The sequence below is a fragment of the Mesocricetus auratus genome, unplaced genomic scaffold, assembly GCF_017639785.1.
Source record: "Mesocricetus auratus isolate SY011 unplaced genomic scaffold, BCM_Maur_2.0 Super-Scaffold_100676, whole genome shotgun sequence".
Classification (NCBI taxonomy): domain Eukaryota; kingdom Metazoa; phylum Chordata; class Mammalia; order Rodentia; family Cricetidae; genus Mesocricetus; species Mesocricetus auratus.
In genome coordinates this window covers 90843434-90865290 of record NW_024429266.1, presented here as the reverse complement: position 1 = coordinate 90865290, position 21857 = coordinate 90843434, and the positions used below count along the sequence as shown (strand labels likewise).

At 40.4% G+C, this 21857-nt stretch overlaps 1 protein-coding gene across 5 annotated transcripts in view; it reads right to left on the bottom strand.

Annotated features, from left to right (window-relative positions):
• The window catches only part of Foxn2 (forkhead box N2), a 42359-nt gene that overhangs the window by 8815 nt on the left and 11687 nt on the right, over window positions 1-21857 (bottom strand). For all 5 annotated transcript variants that reach the window (XM_005077279.4, XM_021231321.2, XM_021231322.2 and 2 more), the window contains exons 2-4: window positions 14697-15247; window positions 7650-7744; window positions 4335-4399 (exon numbers count right to left, since the gene is read on the bottom strand). In XM_005077279.4, the coding sequence (XP_005077336.1) occupies window positions 4335-4399; window positions 7650-7744; window positions 14697-15233 (697 nt within the window). In that variant the 5' untranslated portion in view covers window positions 15234-15247. The remainder of the gene's footprint in view (window positions 1-4334; window positions 4400-7649; window positions 7745-14696; window positions 15248-21857) is intronic.

Here is a 21857-nt window from a genome sequence, read left to right as displayed (position 1 = left end):
AAATGGTTTAGCTTAGTAATAATTACAGAAGTTACCTACTCTATCTAAATGAACACATACACTTATAAGTTATCCAGAAGGAGAAGCTGCCTCTTAGAATTCTTTTTTTTTTTTTTTTTTTTTTTTTTTGAGACAGGGTTTCTCTGTGGCTTTGGAGGCTGTCCTGGAACTCACAGAGATCCGCCTGCCTCTGCCTCCCGAGTGCTGGGATTAAAGGCATGCGCCACCAACGGCCGGCTCTCTTAGAATTCTTTAAGCAAGGTAGCAAACTCACTAGAACTACCAATATTTTAATCCACCTTGTCCAAAGTTCATTTAACCTTAAAAAAATGCTACTCTGCAATCATCAATGTGTGATTAGATGTGCACTTAATTTAACCTTTAACCTCACCACCAACTGTCAAATCACAGACTTACAGGTGGCCCCCTAAGGGTTTCAGTAAAATAAACACGGAAACTTGGTGACCAGAATGAGTTCATTTCTATTTTCCTCACTGCCTGTGTGTAGCTCAGCAGTGCTTTTCACCAAGCTATCCCAGTTTTGCTGGTTCCCATAACTAACCTCTGCTCTTATGTGTCTAGTGGTAGCTTAATATATCAGTCAGGAAAGTGATTCCATGAAGGGACAGATGAATGTGTTTTAATTCTAGGCCCAATAGGATGTATAAGTGATTTTGTAAAACAAAACTAGTATTTTAACCTCATTGTTTGAACCCTTCAGCAGCTTCTGTGCCTTCCAGCTGGAAAGAAAAAGCACAGGCTACACGCTTCTAACCTTGGATCTGAATCCCTCTATGCCACTTACCACTTTAAATCTCTCCAAAGTTTACTCCCCTTATCTGTTTGCTTTTTAAAGTGTAGAAACATCTCAGAGGGTTGCATGAGAATGCTGCAGGCACCGCAGTGAGCACTGAAACCAGCTGTCCCCACGCCCGTCTGATGCCTCTGCTTCCCTTTGCCTTGCCCACATGAGAGACAAACACGGTGTCTGCATGGTCCTCTCCTACACCGAGGCTGCAGCCACTCTTCAGCATGCTTGCCAGATGCCTAGCAACGACCAGACAACTTTCTTAATGCTAGCTAGCATCCTGTCCTGTAACTCTGCGTGCCCTGCACTGACCCATCCTCAGAGATTCAGCAACCTTGCTATGTGTGAGGCTCAGCAGCTCAAGCATCAGTTCCTTTCTGAAGATGGAACATGTGATGAGACTGTGCACCATTCGAGCACAGGTTCACTCATTTCTTCCCTTGTTTGGGACATGGCTCTCTGTAGACCAGCCTGGCCTGGAACTCACAGAGATCCGCCTGCCTCTGCCTCCTGAGTGCTGGGATTAAAGGCTCGCACCATCACCACACACTCATGTCTTTCTTAAAGAGCCTTTCTGCCCAGATTAGTATCATACTCACTGCCTCCTACTGCTGCATAATCCCAAAAGTGAACCTTCTTCAGTTCACCTACTTCTTTTTTTCCTCCTTTTTGGGGCTCTTTCCATACGAAGCAAACACTAAGCAACATCTCTGGAGAAACATATCAGGTCAGCCTGAATCTCACCTTCGCAGATCTCAAGGCACCATAGATGGCACCGGCACAATGTAGGAATTCAATAATTACTTGTGATCATTGTTTCACCTATTTGGTTATTTTTCAACCTCTCCAGAAGCAATTTGGGGGGGGGAAACAAATTTTTTCTCAGTCTATAAATAAGCCCTAACCAACCAAATTTAAATAAGAATTTTCTTAAACTTTTAAAAGTTCTTATGTTTTGCCTCCTAAAATTCAGGAGAATTTTGTGTTAAAGTCCAGAGCAGGCCTAGAACCGTGTTCATCTGGAATACTGGCCCCCCTCACCTAACTCACCCTGGCTAGGGGAACAGGCCTCATATCCCTGAGCAAGGATAAATACAAGTGATGGTGGCAAGGGATGACACATGGTAAGCGGGCATCAATCACAGGAAGGAACAGAAAACAGGCTGCAACTAGGGAACATCTCCATAGGAAGCAACCAAATCTGGAAGCAATGAAGTAAGAGCAAGAAGAGAGTCGAAGAAATCTCAGAACTCACAGAGCATGTCTCCAAATCTACAGGAAGTGAGCTCAAGGGTAAGATTCAGAAGTTACTTGGGATACAGAAAGACAAGTATCTCAGCAAGGCCTAAAGGTAAGGGAGAGCCCATCTTCCCAAGAATGTAGCAGGAAGCATTCTGGCTTTCCTGGAGGCAGAGGATCATCAGAAATTATTCCCTTCCACTACATTTCCCTGCAAAGTTTTCCCTGAAGCTTCTCCCTCCCTTATTTTTGTAGGAAGCACAGCTTTGTAAGCTTCAAGGAGGCAAAATATCTGACAAGCGCAAGGCTTTACTGTGAGGTTTTCATGTTTGAAGCACATGGAAATGTTTAAGAATTACAACACTACAGAAACTCAATTATGAGCAGGGAGGAAATCCACCACTTAAGAGTTGAAGGTGGGGATGTTACTCAGGTATGGAGCTGGCCAACACGCACAAGGCTTTAGTCCTCAGCACTTTCAGAAATTAACAACCCTGAAGCTGCTGGAGGAGACACTAGGGCAACACACACCCAGAGATGCGAGCACAGCTGTGGACTGTGTCAACAGGAGCTCAGCCAAGGGGAGGAGACCAGCAATCAGTACACAGCAACGCCCCCATGCACAGCAGGTAAGGCAACTGACGACAGCCTACGGGATGGAAGAGGACCTTTCCCAGTTATGCGTGACAGAAGTCATTCCTAGTATATGCAAAGAACTAAAAGAAATTAAGTAACAAACAACCAAATCAGAAAATGAGCCGGGAAGGCTGGGAATCTAGTTCAACTGGCACAGTATTTACCCTAGCAGCATTGAAGCCCTGGATTTGAACCTAAGAACAAAATAAACTTGGCAAGGTGGTGCATGGCTGTCATCCCAGCACTTTGGAGGCAGAAGTAGAAGGATCAGAAACTGATGTTGGTGGACAAGGAGAAAGTATAACCATCATTCATTGTTGTTAGTTAAGTGTATGAATTCCTGCAGCTACTATGGAGATCAGTTGGAAATTTCCCAAAAGACTAAAGAGAGAAATTTGTATGACCCAGCTATCATACCCTGGGTATATACCCAAAGGACCCCAAATTTTACTACTGAAATACCTGTACATCTATGTCACTGCTGTTGCATTCACAATGGCAGAAACAGAATCAGCTAGACATCTAGCTGATGAATGGACAATGAAAATGTGGTACATATATATACAAGTCAGCAGTGAAGGAAAACCAAATGATGCAACTTGAGGGAAATGGATGAAGTGGTGTATTCTGTATGTATTAACTGAGGCTGAGAAGGATGACACAGAGCATGTTCACCCGCATATATGGAGCTTAGCCTGTATTTTTCATCTATGTGTACCTGTGTGAAAATCAGAGTGTATGTAGATGCCTGGACACCGGAAAGGTCCCAGAAGGAGACAGCGGCTGTAAGAGAGAATGATGGAGAAAGTACCAAACACATGATATGGACATAAAAGGTGGAGGAGCAGGGAGGGTATGGTGACAGCCTTAAATCCCAGCACTGGGGAGGCAGAAGAAGCTGCTGGGTCTCAATGAGTTCCAGGCCAGCCAGGGCCACATAGAGAGATTCTGTCTTGAAAAACAAACACAAGCAAACAAAAAACAAGCAGAAGAAAAGGGGAACACTGAGAATGGAAGGGTTTAAGTAGATGGGGACAAAAGCAGATAGGATGGGTAAGGGAAGAAAAATTTAAAAAAGAACACAAGTATGAAAATGCCATAAAGATTAAGGGGAGGAGGCAAAAATACAAAAATTCCTTTAAAAGAAGTGAAGTTACTTCGTCTAAAGTAAGCCTTTCAGACAGAAATAACCTATAAAAATACTCTGAACTACATCCTAATCTAAGGGATGGCAAAATTCTTTAGCAAAGGGCCATGAGCAAAACCAAAGGAGAGATTGTAGTCACTGCTGTAGCGGATCCTACTGCTATGCAGCAGACACCATGTCTCAAAATATTGTTAGTTTTTTTTCTCCATTTCATAAGTATAAAGTTATCATGGGTCACATAATAATAGGCAAAAGTAACTCCAATGCTATTACTAAAAAATTAGATTTTCAAGGAAGGATACACAAAAAGAGGAATTAACAACGCACAGAGCAATGAAGAGGAACATAAAATGCCTACAAGTCACTAAAGAAAAACATGTACATATACGTCACACATATATGTCACCAATGTACATATACATCACACCAATCACACCAATGGTAGATGATGACTTTCTCTTTAGAGAGGAGATCATGATTCAGCAGAACGGTCTTCATACATACCTTTAAGAGTTTGCACTTGACTTTGCTTGAGAACAGAGCTCAGGTAGTGAGGCGGTAAGGAACCACTAAAAAAGGGAGGGAAGACAGACACTTACAGAATCCATTTCTATAGACCCCAGCCACAAGCACATCTGTAGCATGTACCACAAAACCCTAACAAATGTAGTTTACCTTGCTGTCTTTGCTAATAGCACTCAGGTTAGAAAGAGCTGCCAAAGTAGAAAGTGAGCAGGGGTCAAGATAATTAAAATAATTATTGTTAAAAATAATTTGTCTCTTAATTTCTTCACTTGTAAGACAGAAACAATCACATTTCTCATATAGTATTTTGTACCAGTCACATAATGTATTTTAAATGTCTTGAACAATATTTAAGAATTATTTAAATTTGATAAAATACTAATAGCTATTAGTTTAACACTAAGAATTTATCAAAATAAGTATTTTAAGGAAAATTTCATATAATAATGCCACAGACTTGGGTTTTCAGGTCTTTTTAAGCACAAGAAGTCAACCTTTTTTGGGAGGGAGGGATTATATTTGTGAGACTAGGAAAAATCTTTTAAAATGAAATTAAAAGTTTATTTCCTATCCAATTTTTATATATTCTTCATTCTTTTTCCCAGACTTATGAATTATAGGAGGGTTACATTAAAACATGCCAGAAGGAGTCAACAAAATGAAACAAAATGTTTTCATGTTATTAGTTTTAAAGCCAACAACTGATAACTCCCATGCTATTATTTACTCTTAAAAACCAAAAACCAAAAAACCAAAAAAACCTGCAAAATCACTTCTAACCCTAAAGTTATGGTAAGCCTAAAGACACACACAAATGTAAATGAATAGCATGAAGATAGTGAAATGCGCTTTGTGAGGGCTTACAAGGCAGTGCCATCCCCACTCCATCCTTAATTAAGAGCATAGCCAAACAAGTCACACAAGTAAATGTTACAGATATTTCCTTTATCTCTCAATTAGTATTTAAGTAGAGTATCTCATCCTCATAAGCACCAATATTAACTAAGAAATCAACTTTCTTTTTTGTTCTTTCTCACAGATCCCCGCCTCCCTCTGTGTCCTCAGTTCTGGGATTAAGGTACAACACTACACCTGGCTGCAATCGATCATTCCTTTTAAAATTTTGTCTCATAAGGATACATTACCTACTGGTTCCTTTTACAATGACTGATATAATGTCCAAAAAGGACAATACTACTGACATTTCAGCCTTACTCTCCTGGTCATTAACTACATTCATATAATAATGAGTCAAGAATTCAAATGAACTACAATGGGAAATTCTGAATTTTTTGCAGTGAGATTTTATTTTTTCTCATTTCCTTTCAGACTTTTTGAAAAACAAAGTAAGCATCAAAGACTACCCTTAAATTTATCTTAATAAGGCAAATTCTAACACAAATGAATATATGTAATAAAAATTTAAGATTCTTAAGGTTTCCTTAGGAAAAAGAATTAAAACCAGATTTGGAGGGATCATCTAATGTCTAGATTTAACAGAATGAGAAACATAAAGCCAGGGGAAGCTGTAAGGAAATACACAATGACAATGTTTTCCAGAAAACAACAACATAAAACCTCAAGGCATTATTTTACTGGACAAACATTTACAATTTTAATCTTGAATTTAACTTTCAAATAGTGTTTTCAAAGAGTTTATCAACTTAAAATACAGAAGGGCAGGCAAGCATGGTGGTTCAATGCAAGTGACTTCTGAATCTGGGACAGTTAGACAGGGTTGCAATGAGCTTCAGGCTGGCCTGGGTGTGTGGTGGTTTTTGGCCCCCTTAGGGGGCTTGTTGAAAGGAGGAGTGTCACTAGGAGTGGGCTTTAATGTTCAAAAGCCCATTCCAGGCCCAGTCTTTTTCTGTGTCTGCTGCCCGTGGATGAGGGCATAAAGATCTCAGCTACGACTCCAGTGCAATACTTCCTGCCATGATGATAATGTATTAACCCTCAGAAAGTATAAGCAATTCCCAAATTAAATGTTTTCTTTGACAAGAGCTGCCTTGGTCAAGGTGTCTCTTCATAGCAATAGAACAATAACTAAGTCAGAAAGAGACACATCTCACCAAGATGAAACAAAGCAAAACATAACAAATAGAAAAAGAAACCTTAAACGGTGTATCAAAAATGGTATCATTACAAACTGTGAATCATTATATTTTAATTTAATATGCATTTAATTTATTGTATAAGTCATTATTAGCATGCAAACAATTAAAATGAGTTAGTACTTTTGCAACTCAAGTTATATAATTTATTTAGCTTATTTATACTGTACTGACTTTATTTCTGAGAATTTATATTCAACCATCCAGCATCTTATTGCTGTGGGATAATTATTCATACAGCCATTCCACTGTGCCAATAAAGCCACCCTGAATCAAAGGACAGAGTCAGCAACTGGCTGACTGAGATTAGCCACAGAGTTCTTAGAAGCTTTCGGAGATCTGCTGGAAAGAACAGGAAGAGGGAAGAAGGATTTCTAGGGGATTTCTGGAGGGTCAGTCAATCTACTCTCTGATGTCCTTTGATTTACCAGATCTTTATCTCAATTTCTGACTCCTAAGTTTTTATTATACTGGAACATATATTGGGTACATCCAGTGCCCCTTGGTGGGCACCAGGTATAATGAGTCTTTCTCTTGTTGCAGCAGCCAGCTCCCAAATAACAACACGGAGACTTCTTGTTAATTATGAAAGCTCAGTCGATAGCTTAGGCTTGTTTCTAATTAGATCTTATAACCTAAATTAACTCATTTCTGTTAATTTATGTTCTACCACATGGCTCGTGGCTGTCACCTCTCCTCCTGCATGTTCCTCAGAGGCATCTGGCTGGTGATTCCCCTTTCTTCTTTACAAAGCTCTTAGTGTCCTGCCTAGCTATTCATCATTTAGTTTTTTATTAAACCAATCACAGTGACCTAGCTTTACACAGTGTAATCAAATATCTCACAACATTTTATTTTCTAGAAAAAGAGAAATTAAGCCGGGTGTTGGTGGCACACACCTTCAATCCCAGCACTCAGGAGGCAGAGGCAGTCAGATCTCTGTGAGTTCGAGGCCAGACTGGTCTACAGAGCCAGTTCCAGGACAGCCTCCAAAACAATACAGAGGAAACCCTGTCTTGAAAAACCAAAAAACTTAACCAAGAGGAAAATACCTTTGGTTAAAGAAAGCTGTCAATGCTTCTCTACGAAATTAAATAAACACACAAATAAAACAAGGTACTACAACTTTGTTTTCTCCATCTTACAGACAATATATCTAAATCACACAGAGGGTCCTTACCTTTGTGGAGAGGAAAAAGGTTGCTTCTTCAAGGCCTGCATAAGGTTGGGCTTATATTCTGGATCAACACACCATAAGGACCCTTTTCCATTAACCTGGGGGAGGGAAGTACAAGAATAATAGCTTGGAACTTTTATGTATCACAATCTGTCAGACTGCTCTGAGTGAGTATATGGGGAACACCTCGCCCCTCCCCCCCACAGGCTGAAGTGAAGGCTGGAGCAGCACAGGGCTACAGTGCCTGCTGCAAAACCCACACCTGCTTCCCCAATCCCCCCAAAGTGGAAGTGAGTCTGCTATACATGACTGACTGCAGCACCGGGAAACACAGAAAACTTGTCTAACCACAAGGGGAGAGAGGTTCAAACTTATTTATACCCAGGTTTATATAGCATATAACACTTAAGTTTATTTACACCCACCCCACCCCCCACCCCGTGGCGTGGGACAGGTTGAAGGAAAAAGGAATCGGTCCTCTCCTTGTACTGAATAGATCTCAGAACTCAGAGTCAGGTCCTCCAGACTCGGCAGGAAGTGCCTTTTCCTTCTAAGCCATCTCAACGATCCTAGGCTTTTTATAATTTACTATTTCCTTTTCTCATGCTCCTTCCTGGTATAAAATCTTGTTTAATGTAATTATCTCCACATTGCTTCCATTTCCTAGATTCTTTGTCACACAATATTAGTCCATTATTGAGATCTTTTATCTTTGAATACGGTTTCATTTTTATAAAGTGGCATAATGAAAAAATATTGTTCCACAAGTTTGGAACTAAGACCCGGGTTTGGAGAGACGGTTCAGCAGTTAATAGTGCACTCTACTGCACTTGCAGAAGACCAAGTTTGAGGCTCATAACCACATATAACACAGTTCAGGGGGTATGCCACCCTTTTTGACCTCTGTTGATGTCACACAGGAATAATACACACTCGCACACATAATAAGTAATTTTAAAAAAAGTCCACCCACTAAGAACAGAATAATTTTGAACATGTTGGCAACTGGTGAGACATGCAGAAAAAGGAAAATCAAGCATGTCTCTTACACAGTCACATAGGGAGGACTGGGCAGAGATATCAGGGGAGACATCTCTCTGGAATTCAGTGGTAAGGCACCACAGAAAGAATAGTAAGCATTAGGGCCAGTGTGGTATGATCTAAGTACTTGGGAGGCAGAGGCAGGAGGACTGTCTTAAGTTCGAGGCCAGTTTTGTCTACATAGTGAATTCTGCCCCAGCATGCACTGTATAACACACACACACACACACACACACACACACACACACACACACACACACGTGCACTCACCCTGTCTCAAAAACAAAAATAACTAAAAAACCCAAGTAACTGACAAGTTTTCCCAAGAAATGTTAAGATTTACAAATGTATTTTTAGATTAAGTGATAAAAACCACACAAATGATAGATGTGTTTTGACAATTGGGAAATAAAACTGTCAACACACACATCTTTTGTTCCAATTAGGTTTCATATACACATACAAGTAATTTTTCATACACTGGCCAGAACAGTTCTGCCAATAACTACCCAAGTTCTACCTTGGCATTCCAGGGATAGCTCCTACTGTTTCAAGACTTGTTTTCAAATTCTATAGCAGGAAGTCTGAAAATTGTTTTTCATCACAGGAGAAAAAGCTATTTCCTTGAAACAGCAAATTGTAAAAGCTGAGGACTTGCAGTTTCAGTACTGTTTCCTGGCTTAGGTTGCCATGGCAGCACTTCCTTCCGCTGGTCTGTTCAGGAGCTACCAGGAACAAGAAACCATCAACTTGCTTATCTATAGTTTAGATTCTGAAGAAAGATGAACTAAATGCCACTTACAATTTGCTTAATTGATGAAGCACAAATGATAAGTTTTAGAAATACTGCTCTAAAATGAAAATTGCCTATAAGAGAAAAAGTGCCTGAACACTGACTGGAAAACAGAAAATACATATTCTCTCATTTACTATCATGAATTTTAAAACTAAGAATGGCAGAAAAACCGACTGAAGGTTTTGTAGAAAGGAATGTATTAAGGGGCTAAATTGCAAAGATTTATCTTAATAAAAGTCTTAATAAATTCAGAGAAGATACAATATTACTACTTCGAAAATGTTATGTTCTTGCCTTATACATTTTAAGAGTTCTTCTTCTTGTCTAATCTCTTCATGTATCTGTAGAATTACCAAATGACAAAACATTAAAACTAGACAAAATTTAATTCTATGTTTACAGACTAAAATCTCAGTCATAACACTCACATATTTAATAAAAATTCAGAGAAATGTAAGACTGGGTGTTGACTGAGAGTGTGACTCAGTGAGATGTTTGTCAACCATGTGCAATGGCCGTGAGTTTGGTCCCCAGACCTGGAGGAGAAAAAGACTTCTCCCTTTAGATCTGACTTTTTTTGAAGGGCTATAGAGCATACAAAGGGACAGAGTATAGACCTTGCCTTCTGCAGGGAGAATTGCCATCTCTAGATGACATTCACTCAGGGACCCAATCCAAAACAAGCTGAGACAATGACTCAAAAAAAATTTCATAAATTCAAACAAAACGAAAGTCCACTGAGGTGAGGTGGTAAAGCTAATTCTATCTCTTGAGAGGTGCGGCAGGAACACCTTAGCAGCATTTCAATCAAGCCCCACTGGAGGCCAGCCTGAGCTACATACAGTAAGGTCTGCTCAAGGGAACAAAGCCATAGTGCTTTTCCTCTGGCCCCGGATTAACAATCCCCCTAAATCTCAAACTATTTTTTTGTTGTTGTTTGTTTTTCTCTGTAGCTTTGGAGGTTGTCCTGGAACTCGCTCTGTAGACCAGGTGAGCCTCGAACTCACAAAGATCCGCCTGCCTCTGCCTCCTGAGTGCTGAGATTAAAGGTGTGGGCCACTGAGGCCTGGCTTAAATCTCAAACTATTAAGCACAGAGTTCTACTAGTGTTCCCGAAACAAGGGAAAAGTTCCTCTGGGGTTCAAACACTCCATCCTGCAGGGAAGCTCAAGCAGAAAGTAAACAACTCCAAACAGCTTCAGGAAGCCCATGAAACATACAGGGCAAACAAAGAATTCTGAGTCACTCTCCTTAGCCAAGAAGAGTTCCAAAGCCCCATGTCTGGAAGAAGCAGAGACCAACTGAGCTACCTGGAAAGCACATTCTCTGACCTGCTGAGCGGCCTGCAGGCTGGGGCAGTATGCTCCATGCTCCCAGCGTTGTGAGCTGTCACCTGTGCTGGGATGGGCTTTGGTGATGCAGCTGTCTTTGACTCATTTTGACTCCTGTTAGAACCCCTCAAACATTCAAATAAAATCAGTGGTTCACCAAGTTGGACTTCGGTGGTATCTGTACTCATAGCTTCTTCTCTCTTATCCTTACTTGTGACAGCTGGCCAATTTTTGCTCCAGTGTTACAATTTCTACCTTATTTTTTTCATGGACAGGTGATTCGTTTTCTCAAATTCTACCTAAACTTAACACAATATTCTTTCCCATTCTCTACCACTCACCTCCTTACTTCTTTCTCTGAACACTGTAATTGCTCAGATTAGCAAGTGTGCCAGTACAGACCTGAAACACTGCATTTAATGAAACAGGCAGGCAGATCAATAGCAAGAATTCAAGCCTGGGCCTGGAGAGTTGGTGCAGAGGTTAAGAGCACTGGCTGCTCTTGCAGAGGAACTCAGTTCACTTCCCAGCACCTGCATGGTGGCTTAGAACCACTTTAACTCCAGTTCCAAGTATTTAATGCCCTCTGGCCTCTGCACACTCCTACATGTACATAGTGCACACACACACACATTTATTGACATACGCATAAAACAAAACAGTCTGGGCAGTGATGGCACACCCAGGAGGCAGAGGCAGGCAGATCTCTGAGTTCCAGGCCAGTCTGGTCTACATAGTGAGTTCAAGGCCAACCATGATTTAAATTTAAATTTTGAAACATTGCTTCAAAAGTTGAAAAAAATAAAATGAAATCTTTAATGACTTCCATGCCATTGTGATGATCTGAAAGAGAATAGCTTTCACAACAAGCTCCTATCTTTAAATACATGGTTCCCAGTGGTGAATTTTTTCAGGAAGGATTAGGAATTGTAGTCTGTTGGAAGAAATGTGTCACTGGGGGGTGTTTTGAAGTTTCAAAGGCTCATGCCATTCTCAGCTCCCTCTCTGCCTCATGCTTGTGTCTCAAGATGCAAGCTCTCAGCTATGACTTCAGCGTCACAGCTCTCTGTCCACTGTCATTCCCTACTAAGGTGGTTATGGAATCACCCTCTGCAACTGTAAACCCCTCGATACACTTTCTCCTGTAAACTGTCTTGGTCATGGTTTTTTTTTTTTTTTCCCAAGACAGGGTTTCTCTGTGGCTTTGGAGGCTGTCCTGGAAACTCGCTTGGTAGTCCAGGCTGGTCTCGAACTCACAGAGATCCGCCTGCCTCTGCCTCCCGAGTGCTGGGATTAAAGGTGTGCACCACCACCTCCCAGCTGAAAGGGGGGCTTTTGATTGTGCGACTTCAGTACTTTGCTAGATGGACCTTGGTAGTCAGTCTCCGGAGGAGGAAGAGGCCAAGTAAGGTTAGCTTTAGGAATATAGTCTATAGGTTTAGCAAGGCAAAGGGAACGGGAGCAGCACAAGGCCTGCCAGAGCCATGTTTGCCATGCTCAGGCTGGCCAGAGCCCCTCACATATTAAAATGAAACACCTCATCCTAACACCGGGTTCCCCTTTTTAACTTCATAAGCTGTCATTTTCCTATGGGCCATGTCTGTCTCCCCTCTGTCCAGAGCAGTCTGTCCCTCCAGGACAAATACCCCAGCCTCATTCTCTTCCTCTTCTCCTCAATCCTCTATCACCTGTCTTTGTCTTTTAATCCCTGCCCTTTGTCCTCTGGGGCAAATCTCCTTTGTGCTGAGAAGTTGGTCCCTTCAGTATGTATACAGAAACAACAAACAACAAAAGGTCACAGAAGCCCAGAGCAGAGCTATACCACAAAGCTTTGAGGAAGTGGTTTCTCCATAGAGAATAGGAAAACACTACAGATGGGATAAGATAAAGACCACAATACATATGAGATTACCCAAAATGCTACACTAGTAAGACAAAAATGAAAAAAAGAGTAAAAGTTAATGGTTGCCAGGCAGTGGTGTGGTGGTGCCCTTAATCCCATCACTTGGGTGCCAGAAGCGGGTGGATCTATATGAGTTGTAAGGACAGCTACTGCTACACAGAATCCTGGTATTTAATGCCCCCTCCCAAAAAAAGTTAATAGTAAAAAGAACAAATCCAGGCAAGTATCAACATGATATTATATATTATGCAAATCCAGGAAAAACAAATTTCTAAAGCTATTCTCACCATTTCTATACACACATATAGATATATATGTGAAGTGTATATACACACACACGTACATTTTAATTGATGAGAGATGAAGATGTAAACTAGGATCCTTGAGAATTTATAAGTATTTTATTTCCTATATTCTAACCCTGGTTTCTGCAGGCCATAGTCCAATAACTTTACCTATCTGAGTCTCATTATCCTGGTTATGAAATAAGAGTTTATCAGGATAACACATAAACTCCTTTGAAATTTTATATTCAAGTAACTAGGCATCATAAAGAACAAACATCAAGCTTAGACTCTTGGATCCTAGAAGGAGATAAAGTCCAACTCATATAAACTTTATCAGACATAACTCTAGATTAAACAGTTAGCTGCAAATGAGGTCTGGCTTTTAGGAGACCAACTTGAGAGTCATTAGCATCTAGATACTAAGTGAAGCCCTGGAAATGAAAATGGATGACATGACCCAAGGAAACACTGACCAAGAAAGATGACAGTGAAAACTTTTAAAAAATGTTTAAGAAGTTAACGGTAAAGAAAAACCAATCCAGGCAAGTATGAACACAGTATTATGTAGTCTATAAATCAAGAAAAATGAAATTCCTAAAGCTATTCTTACCTTACAACACAACGTCGAAACAAGTCAGCAGACTCAGACAGGTACTAGACTGTGCAAACCTGTCTTTATGGAACTGTATCCACGTGCAGTACTAGGTACTAAGGGAGTCCAGACATGTGTTGGACAACAATGCACGTGTCACAAATGATTATAACCCAGTTTGGACCTCAGAACTGAACCCTAAGTAACTCATTATGATGGGCTCACCAGCCTTTACATGCATTGTTCCTTTCCGCCCTGCCTGCCTCCATTTCTAACCCATACACAAGCCTTTATATACCTTCTGTATCTACAGGAAACATATTGTTAAAGCACATTTAAAAAGTACAGAGAAAAGGCAACCTAAAAAGAATTCCTGTCACATTCTTCAGTGTGGGAATCCACTCCATAGGACTAGAGAGATGGGTCTGTGGTTAAAAGCACGCATTGCCCCTTATAGAGAACCCAAGTTCAGTTCCTAGCACCCACATTAGCTCTAGAGAATTCAACATCCTATTGTGATACTGTACTCATATGCAAACCCAGAAGCACCTGCACAATTAAAAATAAATAAAATCTTCCCGGTGGTGGTAACACACACCTTTTACCCCAGCACTTGGGAGGCAGAGGCAGGTGAATCTCCATAAGTCTGAGGTCAGTCTGGTCTACCCAGTGAGTTCCAGGACAGCCAGGGCTGTTACAGAGAGAAAGCCTGACTCAAAAACAACCAAAATAGATGACTGATAGATAGAAGTAGATACAATCCTCTTTCTTTTTAAATGAGACACACAACACACACCCTCAAAATAGAAAGAAACACTTTATGTGGTCTGGAGATACAGTGCACTGGAATGCTTGCCTAACCTGGTCAGGGTGAGGAAGGAACATCAGGAAGAATAATCCAGGTGACAAGGGCAGACAGAATGTAACTCTAGTAAGTTTCCCTCAACACTAAGGAATTTTAAAGCATCATAAAGTAAAGCAAATGATGAACATAATTAGTCTCAAACTAATCTGACTTGGCTTTGCTCCCCTGGTTACCCAGCATCTTAAGGACCTGCTCTAATCCCCCACCACACAGAGCAATGTTTATAAACACTGACCTTGCCATGGCTCCTTTCCACTTTCTGAAAACATTTATTCAGGGACAGATTATGCCGAACAGAATTCTTCCAGCCGGTGGGTGCGGTGGCAAAGTATGGGAAGCGGTCCAGAATCCAGCTATAAATTTCTTTCACAGGCAAACATTTATTGGGAGAGTGTTCAATAGCCATATAGATGAGAAGACTAAAGGAGTATGGGGGCTTTGAAGTTGCTGACTTCTTTTCTGGGCTCTGGAAGCAGGATGGTCCAAAGGCAGGCATGTCATCTCCCTCTATGTCATACAGCGGACTAACCATGGGAAGACCTTCACTTCCAAGCCTGAAGTTTGTCAGAAGATTACTGCTTTCATGAAGCCAGTTCAAATTCGTTAGTTCATCATCTGCTGAGTCACTGCCCACCAGGGTGGCCTTTGGCCTTGCAGCATCCCCAACTTCAGGCAAGCTTCCCATTTTGTAAATCTGACTTAGTCCTGCAACCTTCTCAGCTCCCGGGGTCTCAGCTCTCTTATCTGGAGTCATTCCAATTACTGGACCCATTTATTCGTATAGTTCTGCAATAAGAAATAAAAATTAAAAAAAAATTATCAATTAAATCTTAAACTCTGGAAAAAGCAAACAAACATTTACATATACACATCCAAATCAAAACAAATTTGCAACTGACTATGCCATACAAACAATACACACATCCATCCATTTATTGAGGCAGGGTCTCTCTTTGTAGTTCTGACTGTCCTCAAATTCGGAGATTCTCCTGCCTTTGCCTCCTATGTACTGGGAATACCACCACGCCCAGATCCCCATATAATATTTAAATATAAAATAGTTTTGACAGTTATAATGCATATAAAGTAGCTGCATTCCATTATTTGAAATAACAGATAATGAAAAAATTAAACAATATAGCTTGAATAGTAAAGTTTCCAGACCACAACCAGTAGTAGCTACTATTAAACATAATGGGGCTGGTAAGATAGCTTGGTAGATAAAGAGTGTTTACTCCGAGCCTGGCAACCTGAGTTCAACTCTGAGAAGCAACCCATCAGGGAGAAGAGAACCAATGCCTATGAGTTGTCTTTGGCCCTCTACAGGCATACAGTGCAAGTGTTATGCAGCTGTTCCAATACACAATAAATGTAATGTACAGACTATATCATGACTTCATAATTTATCCTAAGTATCTATACTTTACTGTAATAGTCCATACATACTGCTTAAACAATGTTTAAACAATAATTCCAAGTAAATCCACAAGTCTTAAATATTTATCATAAAAAATAAGTATTTCTAGAACTAGAGAGATGGCTTCGTATAAGAACACTTGTGGTACACACACGCATACATTCAAGCAAAACATGTAAAATTTAAAAAACTAGTTTTCTTTTTATATATCACAAAGAAAAAATTCTTTTCAAATTATTTTAATAGACAAAGAATAATTACATAATTTGTATATGTATACATTATGGAAAGATCAAAATAGGCTAATTGGTTGAGCATGGTGGCACATCCCCATAATCTCACCATTCAGAAGGTAGGAGGACAATAACTCCAGGTTCAAGAACAACTTGGTCTATATAGCAAGTTCTAGATCAGCCAGTGTGGTTAGTTTAAATGTAATTGGTTCCCATAAGGTCACAGGGAGTGGTACTATTAGGAAGTGTGGCTTTGTTGGAGTAGGTATGGCCTTATTGGAGGAAATGTGTTACTGTGGAGGCAGGCTTTGGCATCTCATACATGCTAAAGCCATGCCTGGTATCTCAGACCACTTCCTGTGGCCTGCAGAAGACATGAACTCTCAGTTACCTTTCCAGCACCATGTCTGCCTGCGTGCCTCCATGTCCCGCCAAGATAAGGACTGGACCTCTGAACTGTAAGTGAGCCGCCACTCCAATTAAATGTTTTCCTTTATAAGATCTGCCATGGTCACTAAGACAGCCAGGACTATGTAATAAAACCCTGCCACAAAATACCCCCCCAATAAATAATCACCTGACGTACTTCCTCTCCATGGTAAGAACATATTTAACACTTACTACTGGTTTAGCAATTTTGAGTTTTGAGACATTTTTGTCAACTATAGTCACAACGCTGCATAACAGAGAACCTGTGTAACTGCAACTCTTCACCTTCTGACTGATATTCCTGCCCCTTCCCGCTACAATACCTGATAACCACTTATTTCCTTCTACAAGTTCAACAGAATAACATTTCTTATTCACTATCAGCTAAGTCAAATTTTGTAAACATTTGCGGCTTCTTCTATCTCCAGTATTTTAACTCTCCATTCCAAATCATCTTACCCATCATCTCTCATAGGAAATTAGAACTGCCACTATATTGATTAATGAAGCTGCTTCTCAACTATCCTCTTGCATTTATTTCTAGTTCCTCAAATGACTTTTTGTTTTGCTTTTTAAATATACTTAAAAGATTATTCCTCCCAAAGGACAAATGACCAGATGTTAGTAAACGAACTACTTACTGTGCTGTTTAAATCATCTTCAGTGTACACAGGGAGGTCTTATTTTTAAAGCCAATGAAGTCTATTACCTATCCGACTGACTCATGCTTGGTTAACTGAGACTGGGATGATAACAACGTGCAGAGCTCATTCTGCTTAGAGCGGTCGGCGGGCTAGTGAATTACACAACTTGTCTGTTTGAATCCAGGGAGCTGCTACTAAATTCCTCCATTAGTGATAATACCAGCTGATACTTTCGGGGCCAAACGTTATTCTAAACACCTTGCATACTACATGTCAGCTAGCCACCAATTAATGTTGAGACAATTGTGAACTTACTTTGTAGATGAGGAAAAGGGCTCGGGCTAAGCATTCTGGTTAATGTGGGAAAAAGTTAATGCCCATGCAGGCAAACTCAGAACCAAAACTCCAACCACAATGTACCATGTAACAGAAAATAAACATCTCCTGTGGGTACCAATTCTCTCACCCTGGTATCTAGTTTGCCTTTCCAGCTGACTCAAGAGTTAAGAAATTTCAATACAAGCCTGGTGTTGGTGGCTTACACCTCTAATCCCAGCACTCAGGAGGCAGAGGCAGGCAAGATCTCTCTGAGTTTGAGGTCAGCCTGATCTACAGAGCGAGTTCCAGGACAGCGTCCAAAGCAATACAGAGAAACCCTGTCTCGAAACCCCCCCCCAAAAAAATTTCAATACAACCAATAAAGCCAAACTTACATAGAGAGAATGGGAAGTTTTCCTACAAACATCTCAAACAAGAGTGCTAACAGTACTAAATGAACTCTGCTCACTCAAGGCTAGAACATGCAGCCTCAACCTGAGAGTGCTGGAATTCACAGGCTTATCTATGCCTGTGGTAAAGCCTAGCTTGTGAGGAGCTGGAGACTAGTCCAGAGCTTTAGGTAGCCAAGGCAGGCACTCCAGTCACATCCCCAAGTCACGCTCTCACTCTTAAAACTGTACCCATGAACAAGATAAAATCAACTTACAATTTCATTCACAAAGAAAATTCTGAAAGAAAGTAAATCAGCTCATACTTTCTACTCAATATTTAAGCCTCAAGTCTGAACGTTGATTAATCTTTAAACCTTACTGTAAACTACATCATTTGAGCCATGGGATCGTCTGAACAGGCACTGTAAAGACACCTAAAAGTTGACTCTTTCAAGAAGTTTTGGGATAGTTGACTGGCTCTTCCTCACCCCACTTATCTTAGTATTGAATGAACTTTTTTATCAAACTCAGGGGGTATAAGCTGTGACACCCCATGTCTCATCTCCCTGAAACCCTTTCCTCCACCACAATCAACCAGTCTTCACCTGAGAGCGAAGGTTGGCAAGCAGAAAAGAACTCCGTGTGCTGCTGTTAGCTGGGTCTGTGTTGTGACATGTGTGTCCCTCAGACTTGTTACAGTGCTGGCATATTACCACATGGACCCTTACCCTGGAATGGAGTCTACATGGCAGCAAATACGGGAGAGCAGCACAGGAAGAATGCTGCGCAAAGCAGAAGAGGCACGGACGGCACTGAGGACTGGCATTTTCTTCAAGGTTGGCAGTCATTGTAAGCTGTCATTTATGTACTCAACACTCTCTACCCTAAGTCTACCACAGCAGATACGTGTCAATAGCAAAAATACGTGAGAAAATATTCAATTTCATTAACAATCGAGGGAATGAAAACAGTCTAATGTCATATTATGTGGAATCCACTGCATGTGTAAACATAGATGTTGTAATTTTAAAAATCAACATTTATTTCTGCCACAAAATATATAAAATCATGTACAACTATAACCCTTCTACAACCTTCCTTCTCCCTCCTCCTTCCCCACAAATATCCAAAGAATCATTAAAGACTGGAAAACTACTGTGTATCCTGCAATAAAGAAACTGCAAAGTTACCTATTCAGTCTACTATTCAGTAGACACTAAAACTGACTGTCTAAAATAATAACTGAAATAAACAAAAGAGCTTAACAAAAACTGGAGAGACACTTTAAAAACTGTTTACATTACAATTTGTATTGGCCTTTGTTGGTCTTTCCAGTTTTTCTTTAATGTATCTATCTTTGTTGTTTAAACTTAAGCTCAAAGTTCTTGAGGAAAATGCTGTGCTAGATTATTTTTACTTTTAGTAGTTACATCACACACACAGGGTCAGTTCAAGGTCTTATCACAAAACTCAAGGACAAAACAAAAGCTACCTCTTACATGATTAGTCTATTCTATCACAAAGCTTTTCTATAACATGAATTAGTTCACAACTGATAGATGATTTTTTTTTGTTTTGAAATTTTAAAAAAGATTCATCTAAGTATGCCTCTCCCTCAGACCCCACTGGGCATGGCAGCCATGACCACAAGACTTTTCAGGAGAGTTCGGCAACAACTGTTTCCCCATCTTCCTCATAATGCAACATTAACTTCCTGATTCTGTTTGTCTCATTTACTGCTCTTGATTGGACTCTGCCAATCCTATCACTTAACAGAATCCTCCTTCTGATCGCTAGGAATAAAGCAATTTAAAATAATTTAAATCTCAGAATTTCAGTATTTTGTTATCAATGTCTTAACAGCTCTGCCCAATGTCAACGCTCTCAAGCATAAAAGAATTTTTTAAAAAGAGGCTCGAGAGACAGCTCAGTGGTGAAGAGCACTTGCTGTTTTTTCTTTTTCAGAAGATCAGGTTTAGTTTCTAGAAAATACATGGTGGCTCACAACCACCGGTAGCTCCAGCTACAGGTGTACACACGCGCACATCTCAGAAGATACAGCAACAAATACAATAGATGGTATAATGAAAACAGCCATATAAAAATGTGTAGAATTTTAGTCATTCATATTCAACTCAGAATCTACTGTCCTCTTTCTGAATTTGTGTCAAGTATAAAATTCCATTTATGTTGTGGAGCTTTTTTAGTTGTTTAGTTTCTCTGTGTAGTTTTGAAGCCTGTTCTGGAACTCTGTAGACCAGGCTGGCCTCGAACTCACAGAAATCCACCTGCCTCTGCCTCCCAAGTGCTGGGATTAAAGAATATGAAATACTATATTAAGTTGTGTTACATTTGTTTATGTTGTAGAACACTTGTTTAACGATGTAAAAATGTGTTGTATTCTTTTATTTTGCATTTGTTCTTCTTTGTGAAGCTGTGTAAGTTTGACTGTCTAAAACACCTGATTGATCTAATAAAGAACTGAATGGCCAATAGCAAGGCAGGAGAAGAGATAGGCAGGGCTGGAAGGCAGAGAGAACAAATAGGAGAAATGTTGGGGGGGCTCATGGAGCAAGGGAACAAGGACAAGAGGACACTAGGGGCCATCCATCCATCCATCCATCCATCCATCCATCCATCCATCCATCCATCCATCCATCCATCCATCCACATGTTAAAGATTACAGAAGTAAGAAAAGGAAAAAGCCCATAGGCAAAAGGTAGATGGGATAATTTAAGAAAAGCTGGCTAGAAATAAATCAAGCTAAGGCCAGGCATTCCTAAGAATTTATAAGCCTCTGTGTGTGATGTATTTAGGAGCTGGGTGGTGGATCCCCAAAAGAGTAAAGAGAAAAAAAATCAACCAACTACACATCTATTATCAAGATACTTAAAGCCAGGTAGTGGTGGCGCACACCTTTAATCCCAGCACTCAAAAGGCAGAGGCAGGAGGATTTCTGTGAGTTCAAGCTAGCTCTCTCTGCTGGGCATCAAGATGTAGCTCTAAACTACTCTAAACCAGCACCCTGCCCGCCTGCAGCCACGATCCCCACAGTGATGATAAACAACCAATTAAGCCCCCAATTAATGCTTTCTCTTGTAATAGTTGCCTTGGCCATGATGTCTCTTCACAGCAACAGGACGGTGATTAAGACAGGGACTACAAGATGTCCCAACTTTTCCTACAGATTTATATTCTTTAAGGTTCTCAATTACAAAAAGTGCCCATTCCAAAACAACCAAACTTAGTGCTGGGAGAGACAGGTCAGTTGTTAAGAGAATTTACTGCTCTTGCTGAAGACTGGGTTTGGGTCACTACACCCACATGGCAGCTCACAACCACCTGAATGCATGTGTAATTTAAGTGTTTATTACCTAGACCGATATTAAAAATGTAGTCTATTTAAATGAAAACTCCAATACACAGGAACTGAGATAACGTCCCTAAACTAAGTTTCCCTGCATTTCTGTGCTCTAAACTGTTCACAGCACACACACCCAACTCTAGCCTTATCTTCTTTTTTTTGTTTTTCGAGACAGGGTTTCTCTGTGGCTTTGGAGGCTGTCCTGGAACTTGCTCTTGTAGACCAGACTGGCCTCAAACTCACATGTCACTGCAAAAACTGTGAGAACATTCTAATTCCCAGACTTGGAAAAGACCCTTCACACACCTCCCAACACACACACACACACACACACACACACACACACACACACACACACACACACACACACACACACACACACCCTGCCACACCCAAATGGTCTAACAGACATTTTTCCAACAGTTCTGCTATTTTGTTACTTTGATATCTGAGAAATGGTATGAATTTTCTAGAACAATAATAAAAACAAATTCAGGTGGTACATGCTACCTTTTATTGCAGCACTTAAAGAGACGGGAACATAAGAGTTTAGAGCAGGCCTATACAACAAAGCAAGATGTCTTTAAACACACACCCA